This window comes from Bombina bombina, chromosome 3 (assembly GCF_027579735.1).
Source record: "Bombina bombina isolate aBomBom1 chromosome 3, aBomBom1.pri, whole genome shotgun sequence".
Classification (NCBI taxonomy): Eukaryota; Metazoa; Chordata; class Amphibia; order Anura; family Bombinatoridae; genus Bombina; species Bombina bombina.
Window position 1 is genome coordinate 47,736,703 of NC_069501.1, and position 25,260 is coordinate 47,761,962.

Here is a 25,260-nt window from a genome sequence, read left to right on the forward strand (position 1 = left end):
GCCTACACTTATTAACCCCTAATCTGCCGAGCGGACCTCACCGCTACTGTAATAAAGTTATTAACCCCCTAATCCGCCTCACTAACCCTATAATAAATAGTATTAACCCCTTATCTGCCCTCCCTAACATCGCCGACACCTAACTTCAATTATTAACCCCTAATCTGCCGACTGGAGCTCACCGCTAAGTCTAACCCTAACACTAACACCCCCCTAAGTTAAATATAATTTATCTAACAAAATTAATTATCTCTTATTAAATAAATTATTCCTATTTAAAGCTAAATACTTACCTGTAAAATAAATCCTAATATAGCTACACTATAAATTATAATTATATTATAGCTATTTTAGGATTAATATTTACAGGGAGTGCAGAATTATTAGGCAAATGAGTATTTTGACCACATCATCCTCTTTATGCATGTTGTCTTACTCCAAGCTGTATAGGCTCGAAAGCCTACTACCAATTAAGCATATTAGGTGATGTGCATCTCTGTAATGAGAAGGGGTGTGGTCTAATGACATCAACACCCTATATCAGGTGTGCATAATTATTAGGCAACTTCCTTTTCTTTGGCAAAATGGGTCAAAAGAAGGACTTGACAGGCTCAGAAAAGTCAAAAATAGTGAGATATCTTGCAGAGGGATGCAGCACTCTTAAAATTGCAAAGCTTCTGAAGCGTGATCATCGAACAATCAAGCGTTTCATTCAAAATAGTCAACAGGGTCGCAAGAAGCGTGTGGAAAAACCAAGGCGCAAAATAACTGCCCATGAACTGAGAAAAGTCAAGCGTGCAGCTGCCAAGATGCCACTTGCCACCAGTTTGGCCATATTTCAGAGCTGCAACATCACTGGAGTGCCCAAAAGCACAAGGTGTGCAATACTCAGAGACATGGCCAAGGTAAGAAAGGCTGAAAGACGAGCACCACTGAACAAGACACACAAGCTGAAACGTCAAGACTGGGCCAAAAAATATCTCAAGACTGATTTTTCTAAGGTTTTATGGACTGATGAAATGAGAGTGAGTCTTGATGGGCCAGATGGATGGGCCCGTGGCTGGATTGGTAAAGGGCAGAGAGCTCCAGTCCAACTCAGACACCAGCAAGGTGGAGGTGGAGTACTGGTTTGGGCTGGTATCATCAAATATGAGCTTGTGGGGCCTTTTTCTGGTTGAGGATGGAGTCAAGCTCAACTCCCAGTCCTACTGCCAGTTTCTGGAAGACACCTTCTTCAAGCAGTGGTACAGGAAGAAGTCTGCATCCTTCAAGAAAAACATGATTTTCATGCAGGACAATGCTCCATCACACGCGTCCAAGTACTCCACAGCGTGGCTGGCAAGAAAGGGTATAAAAGAAGAAAATCTAATGACATGGCCTCCTTGTTTACCTGATCTGAACCCCATTGAGAACCTGTGGTCCATCATCAAATGTGAGATTTACAAGGAGGGAAAACAGTACACCTCTCTGAACAGTGTCTGGGAGGCTGTGGTTGCTGCTGCACGCAATGTTGATGGTGAACAGATCAAAACACTGACAGAATCCATGGATGGCAGGCATTTGAGTGTCCTTGCAAAGAAAGGTGGCTATATTGGTCACTGATTTGTTTTTGTTTTGTTTTTGAATGTCAGAAATGTATATTTGTGAATGTTGAGATGTTATATTGGTTTCACTGGTAAAAATAAATAATTGAAATGGGTATATATTTGTTTTTTGTTAAGTTGCCTAATAATTATGCACAGTAATAGTCACCTGCACACACAGATATCCCCCTAAAATAGCTATAACTAAAAACAAACTAAAAACTACTTCCAAAACTATTCAGCTTTGATATTAATGAGTTTTTTGGGTTCATTGAGAACATGGTTGTTGTTCAATAATAAAATTAATCCTCAAAAATACAACTTGCCTAATAATTCTGCACTCCCTGTATTTTACAGGTAACTTTGTAATTATTTTAACCAGGTACAATAGCTATTAAATAGTTAATAACTATTTAATAGTTACCTAGTTAAAATAATAACAAAATTACCTGTAAAATAAATCCTAACCTAAGTTACAATTAAACCTAACACTACACTATCATTAAATTAATTAAATAAAATATCTACAATTACCTACAATTAAACCTAACACTACACTATCAATACATTAATTAAATACAATATCTACAAATAACTACAATGAAATAAACTAACTAAAGTACAAAAAATAAAAAAGAACTAAGTTACAAAAAATAAAAAAATATTTACAAACATAAGGAAAATCTTACAACAATTTTAAACTAATTACACCTACTCTAAGCCCCCTAATAAAATAACAAAGCCCCCCAAAATAAAAATTGCCCTACCCTATTCTAAATTACTAAAGTTCAAAGCTCTTTTACCTTACCAGCCCTGAACAGGGCCCTTTGCGGGGCATGCCCCAAGAAGTTCAGCTTTTTTGCCTGTAAAAAAAAACATACAATACCCCCCCCAACATTACAACCCACCACCCACATACCCCTAATCTAACCCAAACCCCCCTTAAATAAACCTAACGCTAAGCCCCTGAAGATCATCCTACCTTGTCTTCACCATACCAGGTTCACCGATCCGTCCTGGCTCCAAAATCTTCATCCAACCCAAGCGGGGGCTGGCGATCCATCTTCCGGCGGCTGAAGAAGTCCAGAAGAGGCTCCAAAGTCTTCATCCTATCCGGGAAGAAGAGTAGATCCGGACCGGCAACCATCATCTTCCAAGCGGCATCTTCTATCTTCATCCGATGAGGACCGGCTCCATCCTGAAGACCTCCACCGCGGACCCATCTTCATCCGGCGACGTCCAACTGAAGAATGACGGTTCCTTTAAGGGACGTCATCCAAGATGGCGTCCCTCGAATTCCGATTGGCTGATAGGATTCTATCAGCCAATCGGAATTAAGGTAGGAATATTCTGATTGGCTGATGGAATCAGCCAATCAGAATCAAGTTCAATCCGATTGGCTGATCCAATCAGCCAATCAGATTGAGCTTGCATTCTATTGGCTGTTCCGATCAGCCAATAGAATGCAAGCTCAATCTGATTGGCTGATTGGATCAGCCAATCGGATTGATCTTGATTCTGATCTTGATATCTATGCTCACACACATAGATATACACAGACACATATACACACACACAGAGTCACGTGCTCACACACATAAATATACACAGACACATATACACACACACAGAGTCACATGCTCACACACATAAATATACACAGACACATATACACACACACAGAGTCACGTGCTCACACACATAAATATACACAGACACATATACACACACACAGAGTCACGTGCTCACACACATAAATATACACAGACACATATACACACACACAGTCACATGCTCACACACATAAATATACACAGACACATACACACACACACACACACACAGAGTCATGTGCTCACACACATAAATATACACAGACACATACACACACACACACACACACAGAGTCATGTGCTCACACACATAAATATACACAGACACATACACACACACACAGAGTCACGTGCTCACACACATAAACAGGGATAGGCAAGGTGTCCGTACACGGACACTGGTGTCCGTGACTTGCCCTTGCAGTGTCCGCCACAACCTTAGTATATCTTTTCTTTCTGATTAAATAATAGGAATAAAAAAAAATATGTAGTGTGAATAAAGTTAGTGGCTTGTCAAGAGACTGCTAGCAATATTGGGTGATAAGTTATGGAATAAATAAAGCCTGAGTGAAATACTGGATGTGTATCTGCATCTGTATAATTACACCCAGCTCTATACAAAGACACAGTAGTGACACTGGTACATGCGTATAGCCAGACAAGGGTTGGTTATAGGGTCAGTGGTATCTGCATCAGTATAATACCACCCAGTGCTATATAATGGCACAGTAGTAACACTGGCACATGCGTATAGCCAGACAAGGGCTGGTTATAGGGTCAGTGGTATCTGCATCAGTATAATAATACCCAGTGCTATATAATGACACAGTAGTGACACTGGCACATGGGTATAGCCAGAGGAGGGCTGGTTATAGGATCAGTGGTATCTGCTTCAGTATAATAACACCCAGCGCTATATAATGACACAGTAGTGACACTGGCACATGCGTATAGCCAGACAAGGGTTGGTTATAGGGTCAGTGGTATCTGCATCAGTATAATAACACCCAGCGCTATATAATGACACAGTAGTGACACAGGCACATGCGTATAGCCAGACAAGGGTTGGTTATAGGGTCAATGGTATCTGCATCAGTATAATAATACCCAGCGCTATATAATGACACAGTAGTGACACTGGCACATGCGTATAGCCAGACAAGGGTTGGTTATAGGGTCAGTGGTATCTGCATCAGTATAATAACACCCAGTGCTATATAATGACACAGTAGTGACACTGGCACATGCGTATAGCCAGACAAGGGTTGGTTATAGGATCAGTGGTATCTGCATCAGTATAATAACACCCAGTGCTATATAATGACACAGTAGTGACACTGGCACATGGGTATAGCCAGAGGAGGGCTGGTTATAGGATCAGCGGTATCTGCATCAGTATAATAACACCCAGCGCTATATAATGACACAGTAGTGACACTGGCACTTGGGTATAGCCAGACAAGGGCTGGTTATAGGATCAGTGCTATCTGCATCAGTATAATAACACCCAGCACTATATAATGACACAGTAGTGACACTGGCACATGGGTATAGCCAGACAAGGGTTGGTTATAGGATCAGTGGTATCTGCATCAGTATAATAACACCCAGTGCTATATAATGACACAGTAGTGACACTGGCACATGCGTATAGCCAGACAAGGGTTGGTTATAGGATCAGTGGTATCTGCATCAGTATAATAACACCCCAGTGCTATATAATGACACAGTAGTGACACTGGCACATGGGTATAGCCAGAGGAGGGCTGGTTATAGGATCAGTGGTATCTGCATCAGTATAATAACACCCAGCGCTATATAATGACACAGTAGTAACACAGGCACATGGGTATAGCCAGACAAGGGTTGGTTATAGGATCAGTGGTATCTGCATCAGTATAATAACACCCAGCACTATATAATTACACAGTAGTGACACTGGCACATGAGTATAGCCAGAGGAGGGCTGGTTATAGAATCAGTGGAATCTGCATCAGTATAATAACACCCAGCACTATATAATGACACAGTAGTGACACTGGCACATGGGTATAGCCAGAGGAGGGCTGGTTATAGAATCAGTGGAATCTGCATCAGTATAATAACACCCAGCACTATATAATGACACAGTAGTAACACAGGCACATGGGTATAGCCAGAGAAGGGCTGGTTATAGGATCAGTGGTATCTGGATCAGTATAATAACACCCAGCACTATATAATGACACAGTAGTGACACTGGCACATGGGTATAGCCAGAGGAGGGCTGGTTATAGGATCAGTGGTATCTGCATCAGTATAATAACACCCAGCGCTATATAATGACACAGTAGTAACACAGGCACATGGGTATAGCCAGAGAAGGGCTGGTTATAGGATCAGTGGTATCTGGATCAGTATAATAACACCCAGCACTATATAATGACACAGTAGTGACACTGGCACATGGGTATAGCCAGAGGAGGGCTGGTTATAGGATCAGTGGTATCTGCATCAGTATAATAACACCCAGCACTATATAATGACACAGTAGTGACACTGGCATATGGGTATAGCCAGAGGAGGGCTGGTTATAGGATCAGTGGTATCTGCATCAGTATAATAACACCCAGCACTATATAATGACACAGTAGTAACACAGGCACATGGGTATAGCCAGAGAAGGGCTGGTTATAGGATCAGTGGTATCTGGATCAGTATAATAACACCCAGCACTATATAATGACACAGTAGTGACACTGGCACATGGGTATAGCCAGAGGAGGGCTGGTTATAGGATCAGTGGTATCTGCATCAGTATAATAACACCCAGCACTATATAATGACACAGTAGTGACACTGGCATATGGGTATAGCCAGATGAGGGCTGGTTATAGAATCAGTGGAATCTGCATCAGTATAATAACACCCAGCACTTTATAATGACACAGTAGTGACACTGGCACATGGGTATAGCCAGAGGAGGGCTGGTTATAGGGTCAGTGCTATCTGCATCAGTATAATAACACCCAGCGCTATATAATGACACAGTAGTGACACTGGCACATGGGTATAGCCAGAGGAGGGCTGGTTATAGGGTCAGTGCTATCTGCATCAGTATAATAACACCCAGCGCTATATAATGACACAGTAGTGACACTGGCACATGGGTATAGCCAGAGGAGGGCTGGTTATAGGGTCAGTGCTATCTGCATCAGTATAATAACACCCAGCGCTATATAATTACACAGTAGTGACACTGGCACATGGGTATAGCCAGAGAAGGGCTGGTTATAGAATCAGTGGTATCTGCTTCAGTATAATAACACCCAGCACTATATAATGACACAGTAGTGACACTGGCACATGTGTATAGCCAGATGAGGGCTGGTTATAAGATCAGTGGTATCTACATCAGTATAATAACACCCAGCACTATATAATGACACAGTAGTAACACAGGCACATGGGTATAGCCAGAGGAGGACTGGTTATAGGGTCAGTGTTATCTGCATCAGTATAATAACACCCAGAGCTATATAATGACACAGTAGTAACACTGGCACATGGGTATAGCCAGACAAGGGCTGGTTATAGGATCAGTGGTATCTGCATCAGTATAATAACACCCAGCACTATGTAATGACACAGTAGTGACACTGGCACATGGGTATAGCCAGACAAGGGCTGGTTATAGGATCAGTGGTATCTGCATCAGTATAATAACACCCAGCACTATATAATGACACAGTAGTGACACTGGCACATGGGTATAGCCAGAGGAGGGCTGGTTATAGGGTCAGTGATATCTGCATCAGTATAATAACACCAGCACTATATAATGACACAGTAGTAACACAGGCACATGGGTATAGCCAGAGAAGGGCTGGATATAGGATCAGTGGTATCTGCATCAGTATAATAACACCAGCACTATATAATGACACAGTAGTGACACTGGCACATGGGTATAGCCAGAGGAGGGCTGGTTATAAGATCAGTGGTATCCGCATCAGTATAATAACACCCAGCACTATATAATGACACAGTAGTGACACTGGCACATGGGTATAGCCAGACAAGGGCTGGTTATAGGATCAGTGGTATCTGCATCAGTATAATAATACCCAGCACTATATAATGACACAGTAGTGACACAGGCACATGGGTATAGCCAGAGGAGGGCTGGTTATAGCATCAGTTGTATCTGCATCAGTATAATAACACCAAGCATTATATAATGACATAGTAGTGACACTGGCACTTGGGTATAGCCAGAGGAGGGTTGGTTATAGGATCAGTGGTATCTGCATCAGTATAATAACACCCAGCACTATATAATGACACAGTAGTGACACTGGCACATGGGTATAGCCAGAGGAGGGCTGGTTATAGGGTCAGTGGTATCTGCATCAGTATAATAACACCCAGCACTATGTAATGACACAGTAGTGACACTGGCACATGGGTATAGCCAGAGGAGGGCTGGTTATAGGATCAGTGGTATCTGCATCAGTATAATAACACCAAGCACTATATAATGACACAGTAGTGACACTGGCACATGGGTATAGCCAGATGAGGGCTGGTTATAGGATCAGTGGTATCTGCATCAGTATAATAACACCCAGCACTGTATAATGACACAGTAGTGACACTGGCACATGGGTATAGCCCGAGGAGGGCTGGCTATAGGATCAGTGGTATCTGCATCAGTATAATAACACCCAGCGCTATATAATGACACAGTAGTGACACTGGCACATGGGTATAGCCAGAGAAGGGCTGGATATAGGATCAGTGGTATCTGCATCAGTATAATAACACCAGCACTATATAATGACACAGTAGTGACACTGGCACATGGGTATAGCCAGAGAAGGGCTGGATATAGGATCAGTGGTATCTGCATCAGTATAATAACACCAGCACTATATAATGACACAGTAGTGACACTGGCACATGGGTATAGCCAGAGGAGGGCTGGTTATAAGATCAGTGGTATCCGCATCAGTATAATAACACCCAGCACTATATAATGACACAGTAGTGACACTGGCACATGGGTATAGCCAGACAAGGGCTGGTTATAGGATCAGTGGTATCTGCATCAGTATAATAATACCCAGCACTATATAATGACACAGTAGTGACACAGGCACATGGGTATAGCCAGAGGAGGGCTGGTTATAGCATCAGTTGTATCTGCATCAGTATAATAACACCAAGCATTATATAATGACATAGTAGTGACACTGGCACTTGGGTATAGCCAGAGGAGGGTTGGTTATAGGATCAGTGGTATCTGCATCAGTATAATAACACCCAGCACTATATAATGACACAGTAGTGACACTGGCACATGGGTATAGCCAGAGGAGGGCTGGTTATAGGGTCAGTGGTATCTGCATCAGTATAATAACACCCAGCACTATGTAATGACACAGTAGTGACACTGGCACATGGGTATAGCCAGAGGAGGGCTGGTTATAGGGTCAGTGGTATCTGCATCAGTATAATAACACCCAGCACTATGTAATGACACAGTAGTGACACTGGCACATGGGTATAGCCAGAGGAGGGCTGGTTATAGGATCAGTGGTATCTGCATCAGTATAATAACACCAAGCACTATATAATGACACAGTAGTGACACTGGCACATGGGTATAGCCAGATGAGGGCTGGTTATAGGATCAGTGGTATCTGCATCAGTATAATAACACCCAGCACTGTATAATGACACAGTAGTGACACTGGCACATGGGTATAGCCAGACAAGGGTTGGTTATAGGATCAGTGGTATCTGCATCAGTATAATAACACCAAGCATTATAAAATGTTTTTCATTTCAAATTTACCTTGGTGTCCTTCACTAAGGTCTGTACTTTGGAAAATGTCCGCCACAGCCTTTGTCTGTGCCTATCCCTGCACATAAATATACACAGACACATATACACACACATACACACACAGAGTCACGTGCTCACACACATAAATATACACAGACACATACACACACACACAGAGTCACGTGCTCACACATATAAATATACACAGACACACACACATATCTATTGCTGCAATATATACTCACAAACACAGATTCTTTGAAACAATTCATCTCCAAACACAATACTGATCGCTGAAAGCCAACTAAACTTAAGACAATAGCGAGCTAAATAAATGAAACGTTCAGAGTTACCTCTAAACTGTAAGCTCCATGGACACTCTTATTATACCCCACTTTAATGCAAGCTCCTTGCTCAAAATCTCCCATTATATACCTTTATAATACTTCTAAAATAACTGTGAGATTTTTACAAATATAGCCACAAAAAATGTGCTGCCCCCTTTCAATCTGCTGCCCTAGGCAAATGCCTTGTTTGCCTAGGCCAAAATACACCCCTGTTTCGATACTACAAAAACATATTCTAATTTTAGGGAATTTTATCTGCCTTCAATTGGTCAACACATATTACCTTGAGAATCACTGTCCTACAGTAAAGTGAAATATTTTAAGGAGAAGTAAACTAAATAATTCAATAAAGTGGTTAACCCTGGCTTTAACGTTAATTAGCAAGTTGGGTTTTTTTTTTAAATAAAGTCTGTATTATCAATATAAAAATTATACTAATGCCCCACTAATATCAATATGAAAGTCATACAGTATATTGACATAAAAGTTATAGCAAAAAACATCTTAATTTGCTTCAGAGTTTTAACATTTCCAGTCCCTGAGGTTGTTCACCCAATGTGATCTTACAAACTGTAAGGTAGTTTTGTCATTGATATAACAGCTATATGTTTTTGGGGATTTTTTTTTTTTTGATCATTGGGTGAAGGAAACGATCTATAATGTGGGCACTGCATACTCTCTAAAACTGTTTTAACACATCAGGTAGATTTCCTCTCATATGTAAATACATCTTTTTTATTTTTTTTATTGTAGGCAAAATTGCAATAACAATATAATAAGATAGACTTCCATATACATCTTATAAGGATAGAGCAATGCAGGTTCGTAACAGACAGCATGACATTTGATACATTTCCATTATTATTTTATAGAGTTCGTAAATTACCTTCGTTGTCTGTCTGGCAGATCCGAAGGTGATTATATTACAATATACTTGCACCTTAAAGGAAATATTCTTAAACATAAAGGTATGCGGCGTATGTCGCCATACCCAGATACACTTACAGATCAAGATTACTTAACTATACAGGAATGTATTGACGGGTATTTGCAGAAATAAACTGGAATCAGTGTTCACTTACCGGGGGGGGGGGGGGGGGGAGGAAGGGGAAAGGGAGGGAAGGGGACATTTGTAAAGAGCAGGGGTTACTCATCTCAAAGTTAGAGCACCTCAAATCCCTCATAGTGAGGTGCTCCCTCTAGGGACCATCATAGGGGTCATTATAGTTAGTCGTTCAAGGAGGAGCGGTCTCTACTGTTTGCTCTGTGACAGATAGGTCTCCCAGGGTTCCCAGATGAGGCTGAATTCAGCTGACTGTTTTCTCATTCCAAAGACATAGTCTTCCATGCACTTAACATAGTTCACATATTCTACCACTCCCTGCCATCTCAGAGGATGTACCTTCTTTAAATTCCTGGCTGTCAACATTTTAACTGAAGTCAGCAAGTACATAAAGAGGTATCTTTGAAGGGTGGGCAATTTTTTGATCCCTATGTGGAGTAGGGCCAGGCTCGGATCGGTGACTACCGGTAAGTCCAGTGCGACACATACAGTACTCAGTTTAGACCAAAGCGGTTTAAGTCTGTGCACGACCACCATATGTGGAGCGGGGTACCCACCTCCCCACAGTCCCTCCAGCAAACGGGCGAGTGGTCAGGGTATAAGGTCCGTAGTTTAGTCGGGACAAGATGCCATCTAGTGATGATTTTGAAGTAGAGTTCATACATCGTCACACAGTGCAGTGCTGACTTATAACTCAGTGCTGAGTTATTGTGATGGCTTTAGTCCATTCTAATGTTGTGTGGGTCTGTCGAAGTTCAGTTACCCAAGAAGTCATATGTCTCGTCTTTATAAGAGTAGGGGCTCCCAGTAGGCATCTATAGTGAGTGGCGAGGGGTTTATATAGTTGGAGGCCGTTTTCCATCTAGTCTCCCAAATGGTGGGACGTCTGATCTTGTTGGTCAGGAATCCCCATGCTTTCATGAGTGATCGCAATCTCATGAATTCAAATTCCAGATGGCGGGGGAAGTCGAACCTCGTCACCATTTCTTGGAGTGAGAGAAGGTTGTCATCAAGATAGAAATCTCCCAACGAGGTGATCTCCAGCTGTCTCCAGTTACGAAATTTCACATTGGAGAATCCCTGGAGAAGAGCAATAATGGGGTGGATAGGCAAGGGTGGGGGGCAATCAATAGGTTATGCCACAGCTTATACCATGTCAATTGGCAACCCTTGATCAAGTGATTGAAAATAGTGATCTGTGAGACCAAGTGTGGTGGGAACCATAGTAGATTTGAGAGATCCATATATGCCGGCAGGGATGCCTGTTCTAGTTCTCTCCACCTTGTGGGTGGGAGATCCCACCCCCACGCCGAGATGTGGGAAATCATTGCTGCCTGATGGTACGGGAGCCTGCAGGGTGGCCGCCGCGACCCTAGGCTTCTTGTTATTCCAAACATAGGCATTGAATGAAGCTTGGAAGTTCCTCAGTATTCTCGCTGAGACCGGAATTGGGATGCATCTCATAATATACGTCAATTTAGGGAGAATCATCATCTTTAGGGCTGCAATCCTGCCCATCCAAGATATCTCATCAAATTTTTTGACTCGATCTCTTTCAAAAGAGTAGTATAATTATCTTGGAGGACAATATCTCTATCATGGGACAGGAACACCCCCAGATGCTGTATCCCTCTTAGTGACCATTTAAATGCATATTGTCTCTTGAGGGCTCTCTATTAACTCATTAGCTGTCAAAGAGGATTACAACCCTTAAAGGGACAGTCAAGTCCAAAAAAACTTTTATGATTCAGATAGGGCATGCAATTTTAAACAACTTTCCAATTGACTTTTATCATTAAATTTGCTTTGTTCCCTTGGTGGTATTTTTGAAAAGCTAAGCCTAGCTAGGCTCAAACTGATTTCTAAACTGTTGAAAACCGCCCCTAAACTCAGAGCATTTTGAAAGTTTATTTACAGTTAGACAGTACTAGTTCACGTGTGTCATATAGATAACATTGTGCTCACTCCCGTGGTGTTATTTAGGAGTCTTCACTGATTGACTAAACTGCATGTCTGTCAAAAGAACTGAGATAAGGGGGCAGTCTGCAGAGGCTTAGATACAAGGTAATCACAGAGGTAAAAAGTGTATTAATATAACAGTGTTGGTTATGCAAAACTGGGGAATGTGTAATAAAGGGATTATCTATCTTTTTAAACAATAACAATTCTGGTGTATACTGTCCCTTTAATAAAATGATCTACATAATGTCACAAAAGCACTTTACTTGGCATTTTTGCTAAATAGCCAGTTTCCTGTATATTTTTTAAGTATTTCTGAATTCTTCTGAGTAAGGCAAATAACATTATACTACAACAAAACACATTAGTACTTTAGTAATTTACAGAATATGTTGAGTACACACTGCATCCTGTATTAGTTTAAATTAATATGTATACATTTGTTTCCATTTGTTATTAGGATAGGATGATCCTGCTTATCGTGGGGAATCTCGTCAATTGGTTCTTGTGAGTATCCTTATTAACCTCTAACGATCCCACAAATGTTATCTATACAGGGAGTGCAGAATTATTAGGCAAGTTGTATTTTTGAGGATTAATTTTATTATTGAACAACAACCATGTTCTCAATGAACCCAAAAAAACTCAATAATATCAAAGCTGAATAGTTTTGGAAGTAGTTTTTAGTTTGTTTTTAGTTATAGCTATTTTAGGGTGATATCTGTGTGTGCAGGTGACTATTACTGTGCATAATTATTAGGCAACTTAACAAAAAACAAATATATACCCATTTCAATTATTTATTTTTACCAGTGAAACCAATATAACATCTCAACATTCACAAATATACATTTCTGACATTCAAAAACAAAACAAAAACAAATCAGTGACCAATATAGCCACCTTTCTTTGCAAGGATACTCAAAAGCCTGCCATCCATGGATTCTATCAGTGTTTTGATCTGTTCACCATCAACATTGCGTGCAGCAGCAACCACAGCCTCCCAGACACTGTTCAGAGAGGTGTACTGTTTTCCCTCCTTGTAAATCTCACATTTGATGATGGACCACAGGTTCTCAATGGGGTTCAGATCAGGTGAACAAGGAGGCCATGTCATTAGATTTTCTTCTTTTATACCCTTTCTTGCCAGCCACGCTGTGGAGTACTTGGACGCGTGTGATGGAGCATTGTCCTGCATGAAAATCATGTTTTTCTTGAAGGATGCAGACTTCTTCCTGTACCACTGCTTGAAGAAGGTGTCTTCCAGAAACTGGCAGTAGGACTGGGATTTGAGCTTGACTCCATCCTCAACCCGAAAAGGCCCCACAAGCTCATCTTTGATGATACCAGCCCAAACCAGTACTCCACCTCCACCTTGCTGGCGTCTGAGTCGGACTGGAGCTCTCTGCCCTTTACCAATCCAGCCACGGGCCCATCCATCTGGCCCATCAAGACTCACTCTCATTTCATCAGTCCATAAAACCTTAGAAAAATCAGTCTTGAGATATTTCTTGGCCCAGTCTTGACGTTTCAGCTTGTGTGTCTTGTTCAGTGGTGGTCGTCTTTCAGCCTTTCTTACCTTGGCCATGTCTCTGAGTATTGCACACCTTGTGTTTTGGGCACTCCAGTGATGTTGCAGCTCTGAAATATGGCCAAACTGGTGGCAAGTGGCATCTTGGCAGCTGCACGCTTGACTTTTCTCAGTTCATGGGCAGTTATTTTGCGCCTTGGTTTTTCCACACGCTTCTTGCGACCCTGTTGACTATTTTGAATGAAACGCTTGATTGTTCGATGATCACGCTTCAGAAGCTTTGCAATTTTAAGAGTGCTGCATCCCTCTGCAAGATATCTCACTATTTTTGACTTTTCTGAGCCTGTCAAGTCCTTCTTTTGACCCATTTTGCCAAAGGAAAGGAAGTTGCCTAATAATTATGCACACCTGATATAGGGTGTTGATGTCATTAGACCACACCCCTTCTCATTACAGAGATGCACATCACCTAATATGCTTAATTGGTAGTAGGCTTTCGAGCCTATACAGCTTGGAGTAAGACAACATGCATAAAGAGGATGATGTGGTCAAAATACTCATTTGCCTAATAATTCTGCACTCCCTGTATACCTAACCAAAGTAAAGGCAATTGTTGTTTGGGTAATATTATGTCGCTCACGTCTTGGTGTTTTTATTATTTTAAATTTAAAGGGACATGAAAACCATGATTTCATGATTTAAACAAAAGATACAGTTTTAAACAATTTTCTTACTTAGTTCTATTATCAAATTTTCTTCATTCCCTGTATATCCTTTGTTGCCTCTAATGAGCAGCTAGCTCCCAGTAGTGCATTGCTGCGCCTGAGCCTACCTAGGTATGCTTTTTAACAAAGGATACCAAGAGAATGAAGCAAATATAATAATAAAAGTAAATTGGAAAAAAAAATGTTTTTAATTTCATTCTTTATCAGAATCATTAAAGTTCAATTCTGACTTTACTTTCACTTTAAACATATTAAATGCCTGATAAGAAACAGAAGGCCCAGTTTTCTCCCCATATTTGCATAAATAAAAAGAGAGAAGCGTGCAACTTGAGAACGAACAATAGCATAATAGCTTGTTCTATGGCTAGTTACCACCCAAGAAGCAGCCTCTTTTTGCTCAACATGTGCCTTTCACAGAGAAGTATTTCCCTGTAGTCTATCAGTCTGATCCTGACTTCACAGTACAGTCCAGCCCCGAAATACCAGGCAATCGCTCTCTGAACGAGAGAAACAGCAAAACCCCAGACGTACGTTTCGGCCTATTGTGTGCCTCGTCAGTGAGGTGCAGCCATATCCCTCTAGGCACACTGAGCAACGGGTCCACGTCTGGATTCCCGCATCACACTTAGGGAGTCTTATATTTGTTCCTAAACTATAAACTTTTTTAAGCATCAGAGAGCTTTATGCATATCTCAGAAATAGATGATTGTGTCTGTTGTATCAGAACCTATACTGAAAATTAAGTAATGGCTATAGAAAAACTATGTAATCAAAACATATAGATGAACTCATGCTCCCAGTGGGGGTATAATAGAGAGGAATTAAAATGTCCATTGTTCTCTAAATATTGGTCTTTTAGTAAACAGTGAGAAATAAGACTTTATGTAAATAATTGGACATATAAGATAACAAGGTCTGCTCTCCCTACAAGGTCAGTACATATTATCAGGTTGTTGTTTTTAATTAGCAAAAAAATATATTGCATATACAAAAATAAACAAGGAACAATTAAGCTGCTATAACAAGTAATTGGGAACACATTAAGGAGGAAACCATTTGTATAGTACACTGGGAATTTTAATGGCGTGTGCAGAAAGTGTTTCAATCTGTTTGGTGACGTTGCGTCCTTTACCTATAAATATAGTGGTGGGGGCTATGTCAGTGTGTTTTTGCACAAAACCAAAGTTACATTCAAAACTTTTGGAGTACTCTGTAATAAGTCAAGTCCAAAAGTTTTGTGTCAGTATAGGAGCCGCAGGTTCTGGGGGTCTTCTCAAATCAGTGTGATACTTCTGTGTAGCGACACAATTCTCGAATGTGGTGGAACAGCTTCTTAGTGACACTAGGGATAAAAATCCATATATGTGTACAAGCAAAGCCCAACGTGTATAAAAATCAAAATACAGATATACAGATTTTTATTCCTAGTGTCACTAAGAAGCTCAGCTGTTCCACATTCGGGAATTGTGTCGCTACACAGTAGTATCACACTGAGTTGAGAAGACCCCCTGGACCAGCACCTCCTATACTGACACAAGAAGACCCCAGGAGCTGCACCTCCTATACTGACATAAGAAGACCCCCAGGACCTGCACCTCCTACACTGACACAAGAAGACCCCCAGGACCTGCATCTCCTATACTGACACAAGAAGACCCCCAGAATCTGCACCTCCTATACTGACACAAGAAGACCCCCAGAACCTGCACCTCCTATACTGACACAAGAAGACCCCCAGGACTTGCACCTCCTTTACTGACACAAGAAGACCCCCAGGACTTGCACCTCCTATACTGACACAAGAAGACCCCCAGTACCTGCACCTCCTATACTGACACAAGAAGACCCCCAGGACTTGCACCTCCTATCCTGACATAAGAAGACCCCCAAGACCTGCACCTCCTATACTGACACAAGAAGACACCCAGAACCTGTACCTCCTATACTCACACAAGAAGACCCCCAGAATCTGCACCTCCTATACTGACACAAGAAGACACCCAGTACCTGCACCTCCTATACTGACACAAGAAGACACCCAGTACCTGCACCTCCTATACTGACACAAGAAGACCCCCATGACCTGCACCTCCTATACTGACACAAAAAGACCCCCATGACCTGCACCTCCTATACTGACACAAGAAAACCCCCAGGACCTGCACCTCCTATACTGACACAAGAAGACCCCCAGGACCTGCACCTCCTATACTGACACAAGAAGACCCCAGGAGCTCCACCTCCTATACTGACACAAGAAGACCCCCAGAACCTGCACCTCCTATACTGACACAAGAAGACCCCCAGAACCTGCACCTCCTATGCTGACACAAGAAGACTTCCAGGACCTGCACCTCCTATACTGACACAAGAAGACCCCAGGAGCTCCACCTCCTATACTGACACAAGAAGACACCCAGTACCTGCACCTCCTATACTGACACAAGAAGACCCCCTGGACCTGCACCTCCTATACTGACACAAGAAGACCCCCAGGACCTGCACCTCCTATACTGACACAAGAAGACCCCCAGAATCTGCACCTCCTATACTGACAAAAGAAGACCCCAGATCCTGCACCTCCTATACTGACACAAGAACACCCCCAGTACCTGCACCTCCTATACTGACACAAGAAGACCCCCAGTACCTGCACCTCCTATACTGACACAAGAAGACCCCCAGAACCTGCACCTCCTATACTGACACAAGAAGACCCCCAGAACCTGCACCTCCTATACTGACACAAGAAGACCCCCAGAACCTGCACCTCCTATACTGACACAAGAAGACCCCCAGGACCTGCACCTCCTATACTGACACAAGAAGACCCCCAGAACCTGCACCTCCTATACTGACACAAGAAGACCCCCAGAACCTGCACCTCCTATACTGACACAAGAAGACCCCCAGGACCTGCACTTCCTATACTGACACAAGAAGACCCCCAGAACCTGAACCTCCTATACTGACACAAGAAGACCCCCAGAATCTGCACTCCTATACCGACACAAGAAGACCCCCAGTACCTGTACCTCCTATACTGACACAAGAAGACCCCCAGTACCTGCACCTCCTATACTGACACAAGAAGACCCCCAGAATCTGCACCTCCTATACTGACACAAGAAGACCCCCAGTACCTGTACCTCCTATACTGACACAAGAAGACCCCCATGACCTGCACCTCCTATACTGACACAAAAAGACCCCCAGTACCTGCACCTCCTATACTGACACAAGAAGACCCCCAGTACCTGCACCTCCTATACTGACACAAGAAGACCCCCAGTACCTGCACCTCCTATACTGACACAAGAAGACCCCCTGTACCTGCACCTCCTATACTGACACAAGAAGACCCCCAGTACCTGCACCTCCTATACTGACACAAGAAGACCCCCAGTACCTGCACCTCCTATACTGACACAAGAAGACCCCCAGTACCTGCACCTCCTATACTGACACAAGAAGACCCCCAGGACTTGCACCTCCTTTACTGACACAAGAAGACCCCCATGACCTGCACCTCCTATACTGACACAAGAAGACCCCCAGAACCTGCACCTCCTATACTGACACAAGAAGACCCCCAGTACCTGCACCTCCTATACTGACACAAGAAGACCCCCAGTACCTGCACCTCCTATACTGACACAAGAAGACCCCCAGTACCTGCACCTCCTATACTGACACAAGAAGACCCCCAGAACCTGCACCTCCTATACTGACACAAGAAGACCCCAGAACCTGCACCTCCTATACTGACACAAGAAGACCCCCAGAATCTGCACCTCCTATACTGACACAAGAAGACCCCCAGTACCTGTACCTCCTATACTGACACAAGAAGACCCCCAGTACCTGTACCTCCTATACTGACACAAGAAGACCCCCTGGACCTGCACCTCCTATACTGACACAAGAAGACCCCCAGTACCTGCACCTCCTATACTGACACAAGAAGACCCCCTGGACCTGCACCTCCTATACTGACACAAGAAGACCCCCTGGACCTGCACCTCCTATACTGACACAAGAAGACCCCCAGTACCTGCACCTCCTATACTGACGCAAGAAGACCCCCAGTACCTGCACCTCCTATACTGACACAAGAAGACCCCCAGTACCTGCACCTCCTATACTGACACAAGAACACCCCCAGGACCTGCACATCCTATACTGACACAAGAAGACCCCCAGTACCTGCACCTCCTATACTGACACAAGAAGACCCCCAGTACCTGCACCTCCTATACTGACACAAGAAGACCCCCAGTACCTGCACCTCCTATACTGACACAAGAAGACCCCCAGTACCTGCACCTCCTATACTGACACAAGAACACCCCCAGGACCTGCACATCCTATACTGACACAAGAAGACCTCCAGTACCTGCAACTCCTATACTGACACAAGAAGACCCCCAGGACCTGCACATCCTATACTGACACAAGAAGACCTCCAGGACCTGCACCTCCTATGTAGAAGTTCTTTTGGAGAGACTGTTGGAAGGCAGCAGCGTGTTTGTTGAGGGGAGTATTGTTCTTATCTATACACAAATTACATTTAGCCAGCAATCAGCAATCGCTACCCAGGTTCTGAACCAAAAATGGGTCCGGCTCCTAAGCTTACATTCCTGCTTTTCAATTAAAGATACCAAGAGAACGAAGAAAATCCATAATCCATATAATCTTTAAACAACAGTATCAAAACTTTCCCCAGTGGAGAATTGAGGTATTCAGGTACCCTGTGGACAGGAGAATGTGAAATGATCTCAACAAGTAATCTGCTGCAGTGGGGTATTTAGGGTTTGTGCTGCCCTAGGCACTCAACATTCTGCTGCCCCCCTCTGACCCCAGGTTTTAGGCTTTTTATGGCGAGGGTGTAACATGACTTTTTTCATAGAATTTCCAAAGTAAATGTTTATGTTCAAGTGCACATATGTGTATTTGTATATGGTGAATGTGTGTGTGTATGGGTTTGTATATGGTGAGTGTGTGTGTGTGGGTAGTGTAAGTGTGTGTAGTGCAGTGAGTGTGTAGTGCAGTGTGGGTGTATGTTTGAGTATAGTGAGTGTGAGTAGTAAGAGTCAAAAAGTTTTGCCCCCCCCCAAAATCTGATGCTCTAGGCAAGTGCCTTGTTTGCCTTGGCCAAAATACGCCCCTAATCTGCTGTAAAAGTTATTTGTCTACAAACAGGGAAGATGTTGCTAATGTAGCTAATAGAACATACAGCTCAGGCGTTAAATCATTTCCCAGTGTGAGATCAGTAAATGTGCTTGCAGTATTTATGTTCTGCAAATTGCAACAAAGAATGGCTAGTTTTGCAGCAGTTAGGCAAATAGACAAGTCTAAGAGAGAACCAGTTTTACAGTACACTGTCGCTTTAATGATTAAAGCACAGCCGATTAAAAAGTCACATGTGAACCCCATAAGAGAGACATTTGCCTTAAAAACTCTAAAAGTCACAATATTCTCTTTTTATGACCCCCTTGTCAAATGCTGCCTGGATCTCTTGGTGCCACCTTGCCTAATTATAGATCCGGCCCTTCTTCTTAGAATATTATATCAATCATTGCTATCACCTCTGGTTTTGCAGTGCCATCTTCGGTTTGGTGTACCGTCCTAGAGACTTTGCGTCCTACTTACTGGGCATCTTCATCTGTAACCTGCTGCTTTACCTGGCATTCTATATTATTATGAAGGTAATGTATGATCTGTATTCTAGAAAAATACAACACTTTATAAGGTCAAATATTAAACACAAGGTTTTAGATTTTTAACTGATCTTTTAAAAGATGTACAGTGAAAGAGAAAATAATATATGGCACCAAATTAATTAACTATGGATTATGGGTAATTAACCAATAATATAAATTCTTTATGTGCGCAAATAATCATTTTATATAATTTTGACTAATTTTATAATTAACATTTTTGGCACATTTCAGAGTTTCATGCTCAACTTAAGCAATAAAAAAATATGTGTTGACAACTAATAAGGGACATTGAAAGGGAATAAATAGATTTTGTAGGTTCAATGGGGTGAATTTAAATAAAAAATCATTTCTGGAAAAAGTGTTTTCTTGGAAATTGTGACCATGCAAGGTATAGGGGTTGTTTTTGTTGCATTGACAGAATTAGAAATGGTGAAATAAATGTAAAAATAAAATTAAAAAATTAACCCCTTAAGGACCGTGCATTTCAAACAAAAACTTCCCCAAAAGACCAGAGCTTTTTTAGCATTTTTGCCATTACTCCATTTAAACAGAAATACAGACATTTTTTTATTTTTACCTATCAAAACTATATAATTATTTTTAACACACAACCCAAAGTATTGATCTAGGCCCATTTTGGTATATTTCATGCCACCATTTCACTGCCAAATTTGATCAAATAAAAAAATTGTTAACTTTTTAACAATTTTAGGTTTCTCACTGAAATTATTTACAATCATGGCACAAATGGTTGTAAATGCTTCTCTGGGATCCCCTTTGTTTAGAAATAGCAGACATGTATAGCTTTTGGCGTTGCTTTTTGGTAATTAGAAGGCCGCTAAATCCCGCTGCCGCTGCACACCACACTTAATTAGGTAGCTTGTAGGCTTAATTTTAGCTTTAGCGTAGAGATCAGCCTCCCACCTGACACATCCCACCCCCTGATCCCCCTCTCAAACCACTCTATTCCCTCGCCCACCCCCCAAAGGTCACCCCCATCTTAAAGGGACAGTCAACACCAGAATTTTTGTTGTTTAAAAAGGTAGATAATCCCTTTATTACCCATTACCCATTTTTGCATAACTAACACAGTTATAAAAAATACACATTTTACCTCTGCCATTAAATTGTATCTACGTCTCTGCAAACTGCCCCTTTATTTCAGTTCTTTTGACAGACTTGCATTTTAGCCAATCAGTGCTCACTCCTAGGAGCTTCACGTGCATGAGCTCAATGTTATCTATTTGAAACACATGAACTAACGCCCTCTAGTGGTGAAAAACTGTCAAAATGCTTTCAGATTAGAGGCGGCCTTCAAGGTCTAAGAAATTAGCATATGAAACTCCTAGGTTTAGCTTTCAACTAAGAATACCAAGAGAACAAAGCAAAAGTGGTGATAAAAGTAAATTGGAAAGTTGTTTAAAATTACATGCCCTATTTAAATTATGAAAGTTTTTTTTTACTTGACTGTCCCTTTAAGTACTGGCAAGAAAAACTGCCAGTATAAAATCAAAAGTTGTTATATATTTTCTGCAGGGTAGTATCCCCCCTTACCTCCCAACCTCCCTGATCCCCCCCAAACATCTCTCTAACCCTTCCCCTCTACCTATTTGCCGCCATCTTAGGTACTGGCAGTACCCAGTTTGCTGCAAATTAGGCACATTTTTTAAAAAAAACATTAAAATACCCATTTTTTCTGTAGTGTAGCTGCCCCCCCCTTAATAACCTACCCCCTCCCAGATCACTTTCCCCCAACCGATCCCACAGAGAATACCCCTCATTGCTTCTCCTCCCTCCTTCCCCCTCACTGAACACCAGCTCTTTTTTTTTCTTTACTTCATCACCTATAGCGTGACGTAGAGGTCCCACCCGCTCCCGCCCTCCTCCAGCGATGGAGCGCCAACCTGCCTCGCTCCTTACCCTAAGAACGGCACCACCGCTGTCCGATGCAGAGAGGGCCACATCGGTTACTCTGCAAATCTATTTCTGCAGTGCCCCACTCGTGGCAGAGAGACGCCCAGGATTGCAGCGACGTACAGGGTACGTCACTGGTCCTTAAGGGGTTAAAAAACAATGTGTTATGTCACTTTGATATGCTTTTTGGTTCCCGTGGCAGTCAATATTTGGAGCCAGGAAGTTAACAGGGAATATGATATGATGTGTCCATTCTTCAATTAACTTTATGGTCTAATCACAAAACAATGGCCAACACATTTATTGCTGTTTTGCAGCTGCGTAGCTCCGAGAAGATCCAGCCTCTTCCTTTATTCTGTATTGTCGCCACCGCTGTGGTCTGGGCAGCAGCTCTCTACTTTTTCTTCCAGAACCTGAGCAGCTGGGAGGTAAGAATATCGCATGTTGTTACGTTAAAAGAACTGTTCCCTTCGTCACAGTCATTATCTTATCTCTGTAGATATATGGCAATAAAATAAAGCCAGCGTTAGAACACTTCCCTTTTAAGTGGTCGCTGCCAGCCCCGGTTCTCCCAAACCGTAGAGTATGTCTTGCAAAGTACAGGGTTCAAATGAAGAATGCGCATTTATTAAAACATCAGCAGGACGTCCACATGGTACAGCTTAAATAATTTATTAAAAGCAAAATAAAAAGCTCTTTATTATTCTGCTTTTATTAAATTCTTTAAGCTGTACCATATGGATGTCCTGCTGATGTTTTAATAAACGCGCATTCTTCATTTGAACCCTGTGAGTATACTATTTGTTACTACGGTGGTTGGGAATTTACTGCACTATTGTGGACCTTCATCTCATGGAGGTATAAACGGTCAAAAGAAACTGACAAGCAGGACACCTGGACAGAGTGATACGACGACGCCTACTTTGCAAGACATTATCTTATCTCTGCTCAGACACAAATATCTAGAAATTATCAACCAAATATAAAAATAATTTATATATATTGACTCATATTCCTGGAAATGAACAGCACTGAACACCTAAACCTACCGTATAAATTGTATACTTTGAGTGTTTCTCAACCGTGGTCCTCAAGAACCCCCCCCCCCCCAACAGACCAGGTTTTATAGCTGAACTAGAGCGCATGTGAAATAATCAGTTTATGGGTGAGAGCGGGTTTGTAACCATGTTTACTGATCAGCTGATTACTTGTGCACTGGTTCAGCTATATAAAAACCTGGCCCGTTGGGAGTACTTGAGGACTGCGGTTCTATAGCACTTCTTCTTACTCCAGGTTTAGCCAGAAGGGGGAACCTAGAGAGTATTATTTAGTAATATATATATTTTTATCATTTCTAGTTATCCCTGGCTCATACTCGCCAGCAAAGCAGTGCTGTGTCACCAAATATGAGAAATAGGAGACTGAGAAAAATGTACTGTAAAATATTTAAGTATATTATTAGGAAACTAGAGAGGACAAAATGAAGAAGAGTGGCCTTAAAGGACCAGTCAACACAGTAGATTTGCATAATCAACAAATGCAAGATAACAAGACAATGCAATAGCACTTAGTCTGAACTTCAAATGAGTAATAGATTTTTTTCTGACAATTTTAAAAGTTATGTCTTTTTCCACTCCCCCTGTACCATGTGAAAGCCATCAGCCAATTACAAATGCATACACGTACCATGTGACAGCCATCAGCCATTCACAAATGCATACACACTTATTCTTGCACATGCTCAGTAGGAGCTGGTGACTCAAAAAAATGTTTTTATATAAAAAGACTGTGCAAATTTAGTTAATGGAAGTAAATTGGAAAGTTGTTTAAAATGGCATGCGCTATCTGAATAATGAAAGTTTAATTTTGATTGAGTGTCCCTTTAAGTAGGAAGTCAGCCTTAATTTCTCTTAGAATGGACTCATCTTTATTTGTAATCCCTTGTGATAGCTTGAATACTGAAATTAGAAAAACTTTTCTTAACTGGCGCCATACCTTGGAAAAGAATATCAAAGAGCTTGTTTGTCTCCCTAAAATCCTTGGTACACAAAATAGATGTGAAGACAGTGTACTACAATCAACCTATAAAGTGGTTTGCAATGCAGCCTATTTCATTATTGTCAGGACAAAGTAAGGTTGAATAACGTCTGTAGTAATGTGAAATAAAGTAGTAACGTGAAATTCTGAAACCAACTTGGACAAGAAGTCGGGGACTGTATGGAGAACTATTTTGTCTTGATGAAAACAGATGTAGGCATCTTCTAGTGATAAGGTGTAAATTTCAGAAACCCTTCGATTTAAAATGATGGCTACCAGAAAAAGTAACCAGAAAACGTCTTCAGAGTTCAGACTAAGGAACCATAGAGAAACCTCTTGCAGTAGTGCACATGGAGCTTCCATGAAAAGGTTCTCACATCAAAGGAGTGTCCCAGGTTGGAACAGTAGATCTAGAAACTGTCAGTATATGAGCCAAAGCTTGAAAAAGGGAATAATAAGAGGCTGCTGAGCCCACTTCATGTGCAGATACTTGGAGGCGCTGATCCACAGAAGGGGAGTCACATTGAATTCAGCTGGTTCAAAGGAAACTGGCAGTACTTCTACGTAGAAAGATTCACAATCACTCAGTATCCACAAACATGTGTTGGGTGAATAATATATACTCACACAATAGAGTTGGGTGTTCGGCTCCTTAATAAAATCAAGTGCATCACTTTAAAGGTAAAAAGGTTTTTATTGCTCAACGCATTTCAACGGCAACAATCCGTCTTTCTCAAGAGCGATGATTAAAATCAGTAAAAGTAAGCTGACAAAGTGCATATACATTTCCGCTAACACAGGCGGTTTAAATAACAATATTTTTCGTGCTATCCGTGATGTCAAATGACGTAACTGGATTTACATCCGTATCTCTATCTATTCTTGTTTGTAGTTAGCAAAAAAATCCAAATAAATCGCCATCCAATATGCTTACT

At 41.8% G+C, this 25,260-nt stretch overlaps 1 protein-coding gene across 2 annotated transcripts in view; it reads left to right on the forward strand.

The window, feature by feature from the left end:
• Positions 1-25,260, forward strand: part of SIDT1 (SID1 transmembrane family member 1) — a 321,104-nt gene that overhangs the window by 256,078 nt on the left and 39,766 nt on the right. For both annotated transcript variants that reach the window (XM_053705818.1, XM_053705819.1), the window contains exons 22-24: positions 12,856-12,902; positions 20,254-20,359; positions 22,606-22,716. In XM_053705818.1, the coding sequence (XP_053561793.1) occupies positions 12,856-12,902; positions 20,254-20,359; positions 22,606-22,716 (264 nt within the window). The remainder of the gene's footprint in view (positions 1-12,855; positions 12,903-20,253; positions 20,360-22,605; positions 22,717-25,260) is intronic.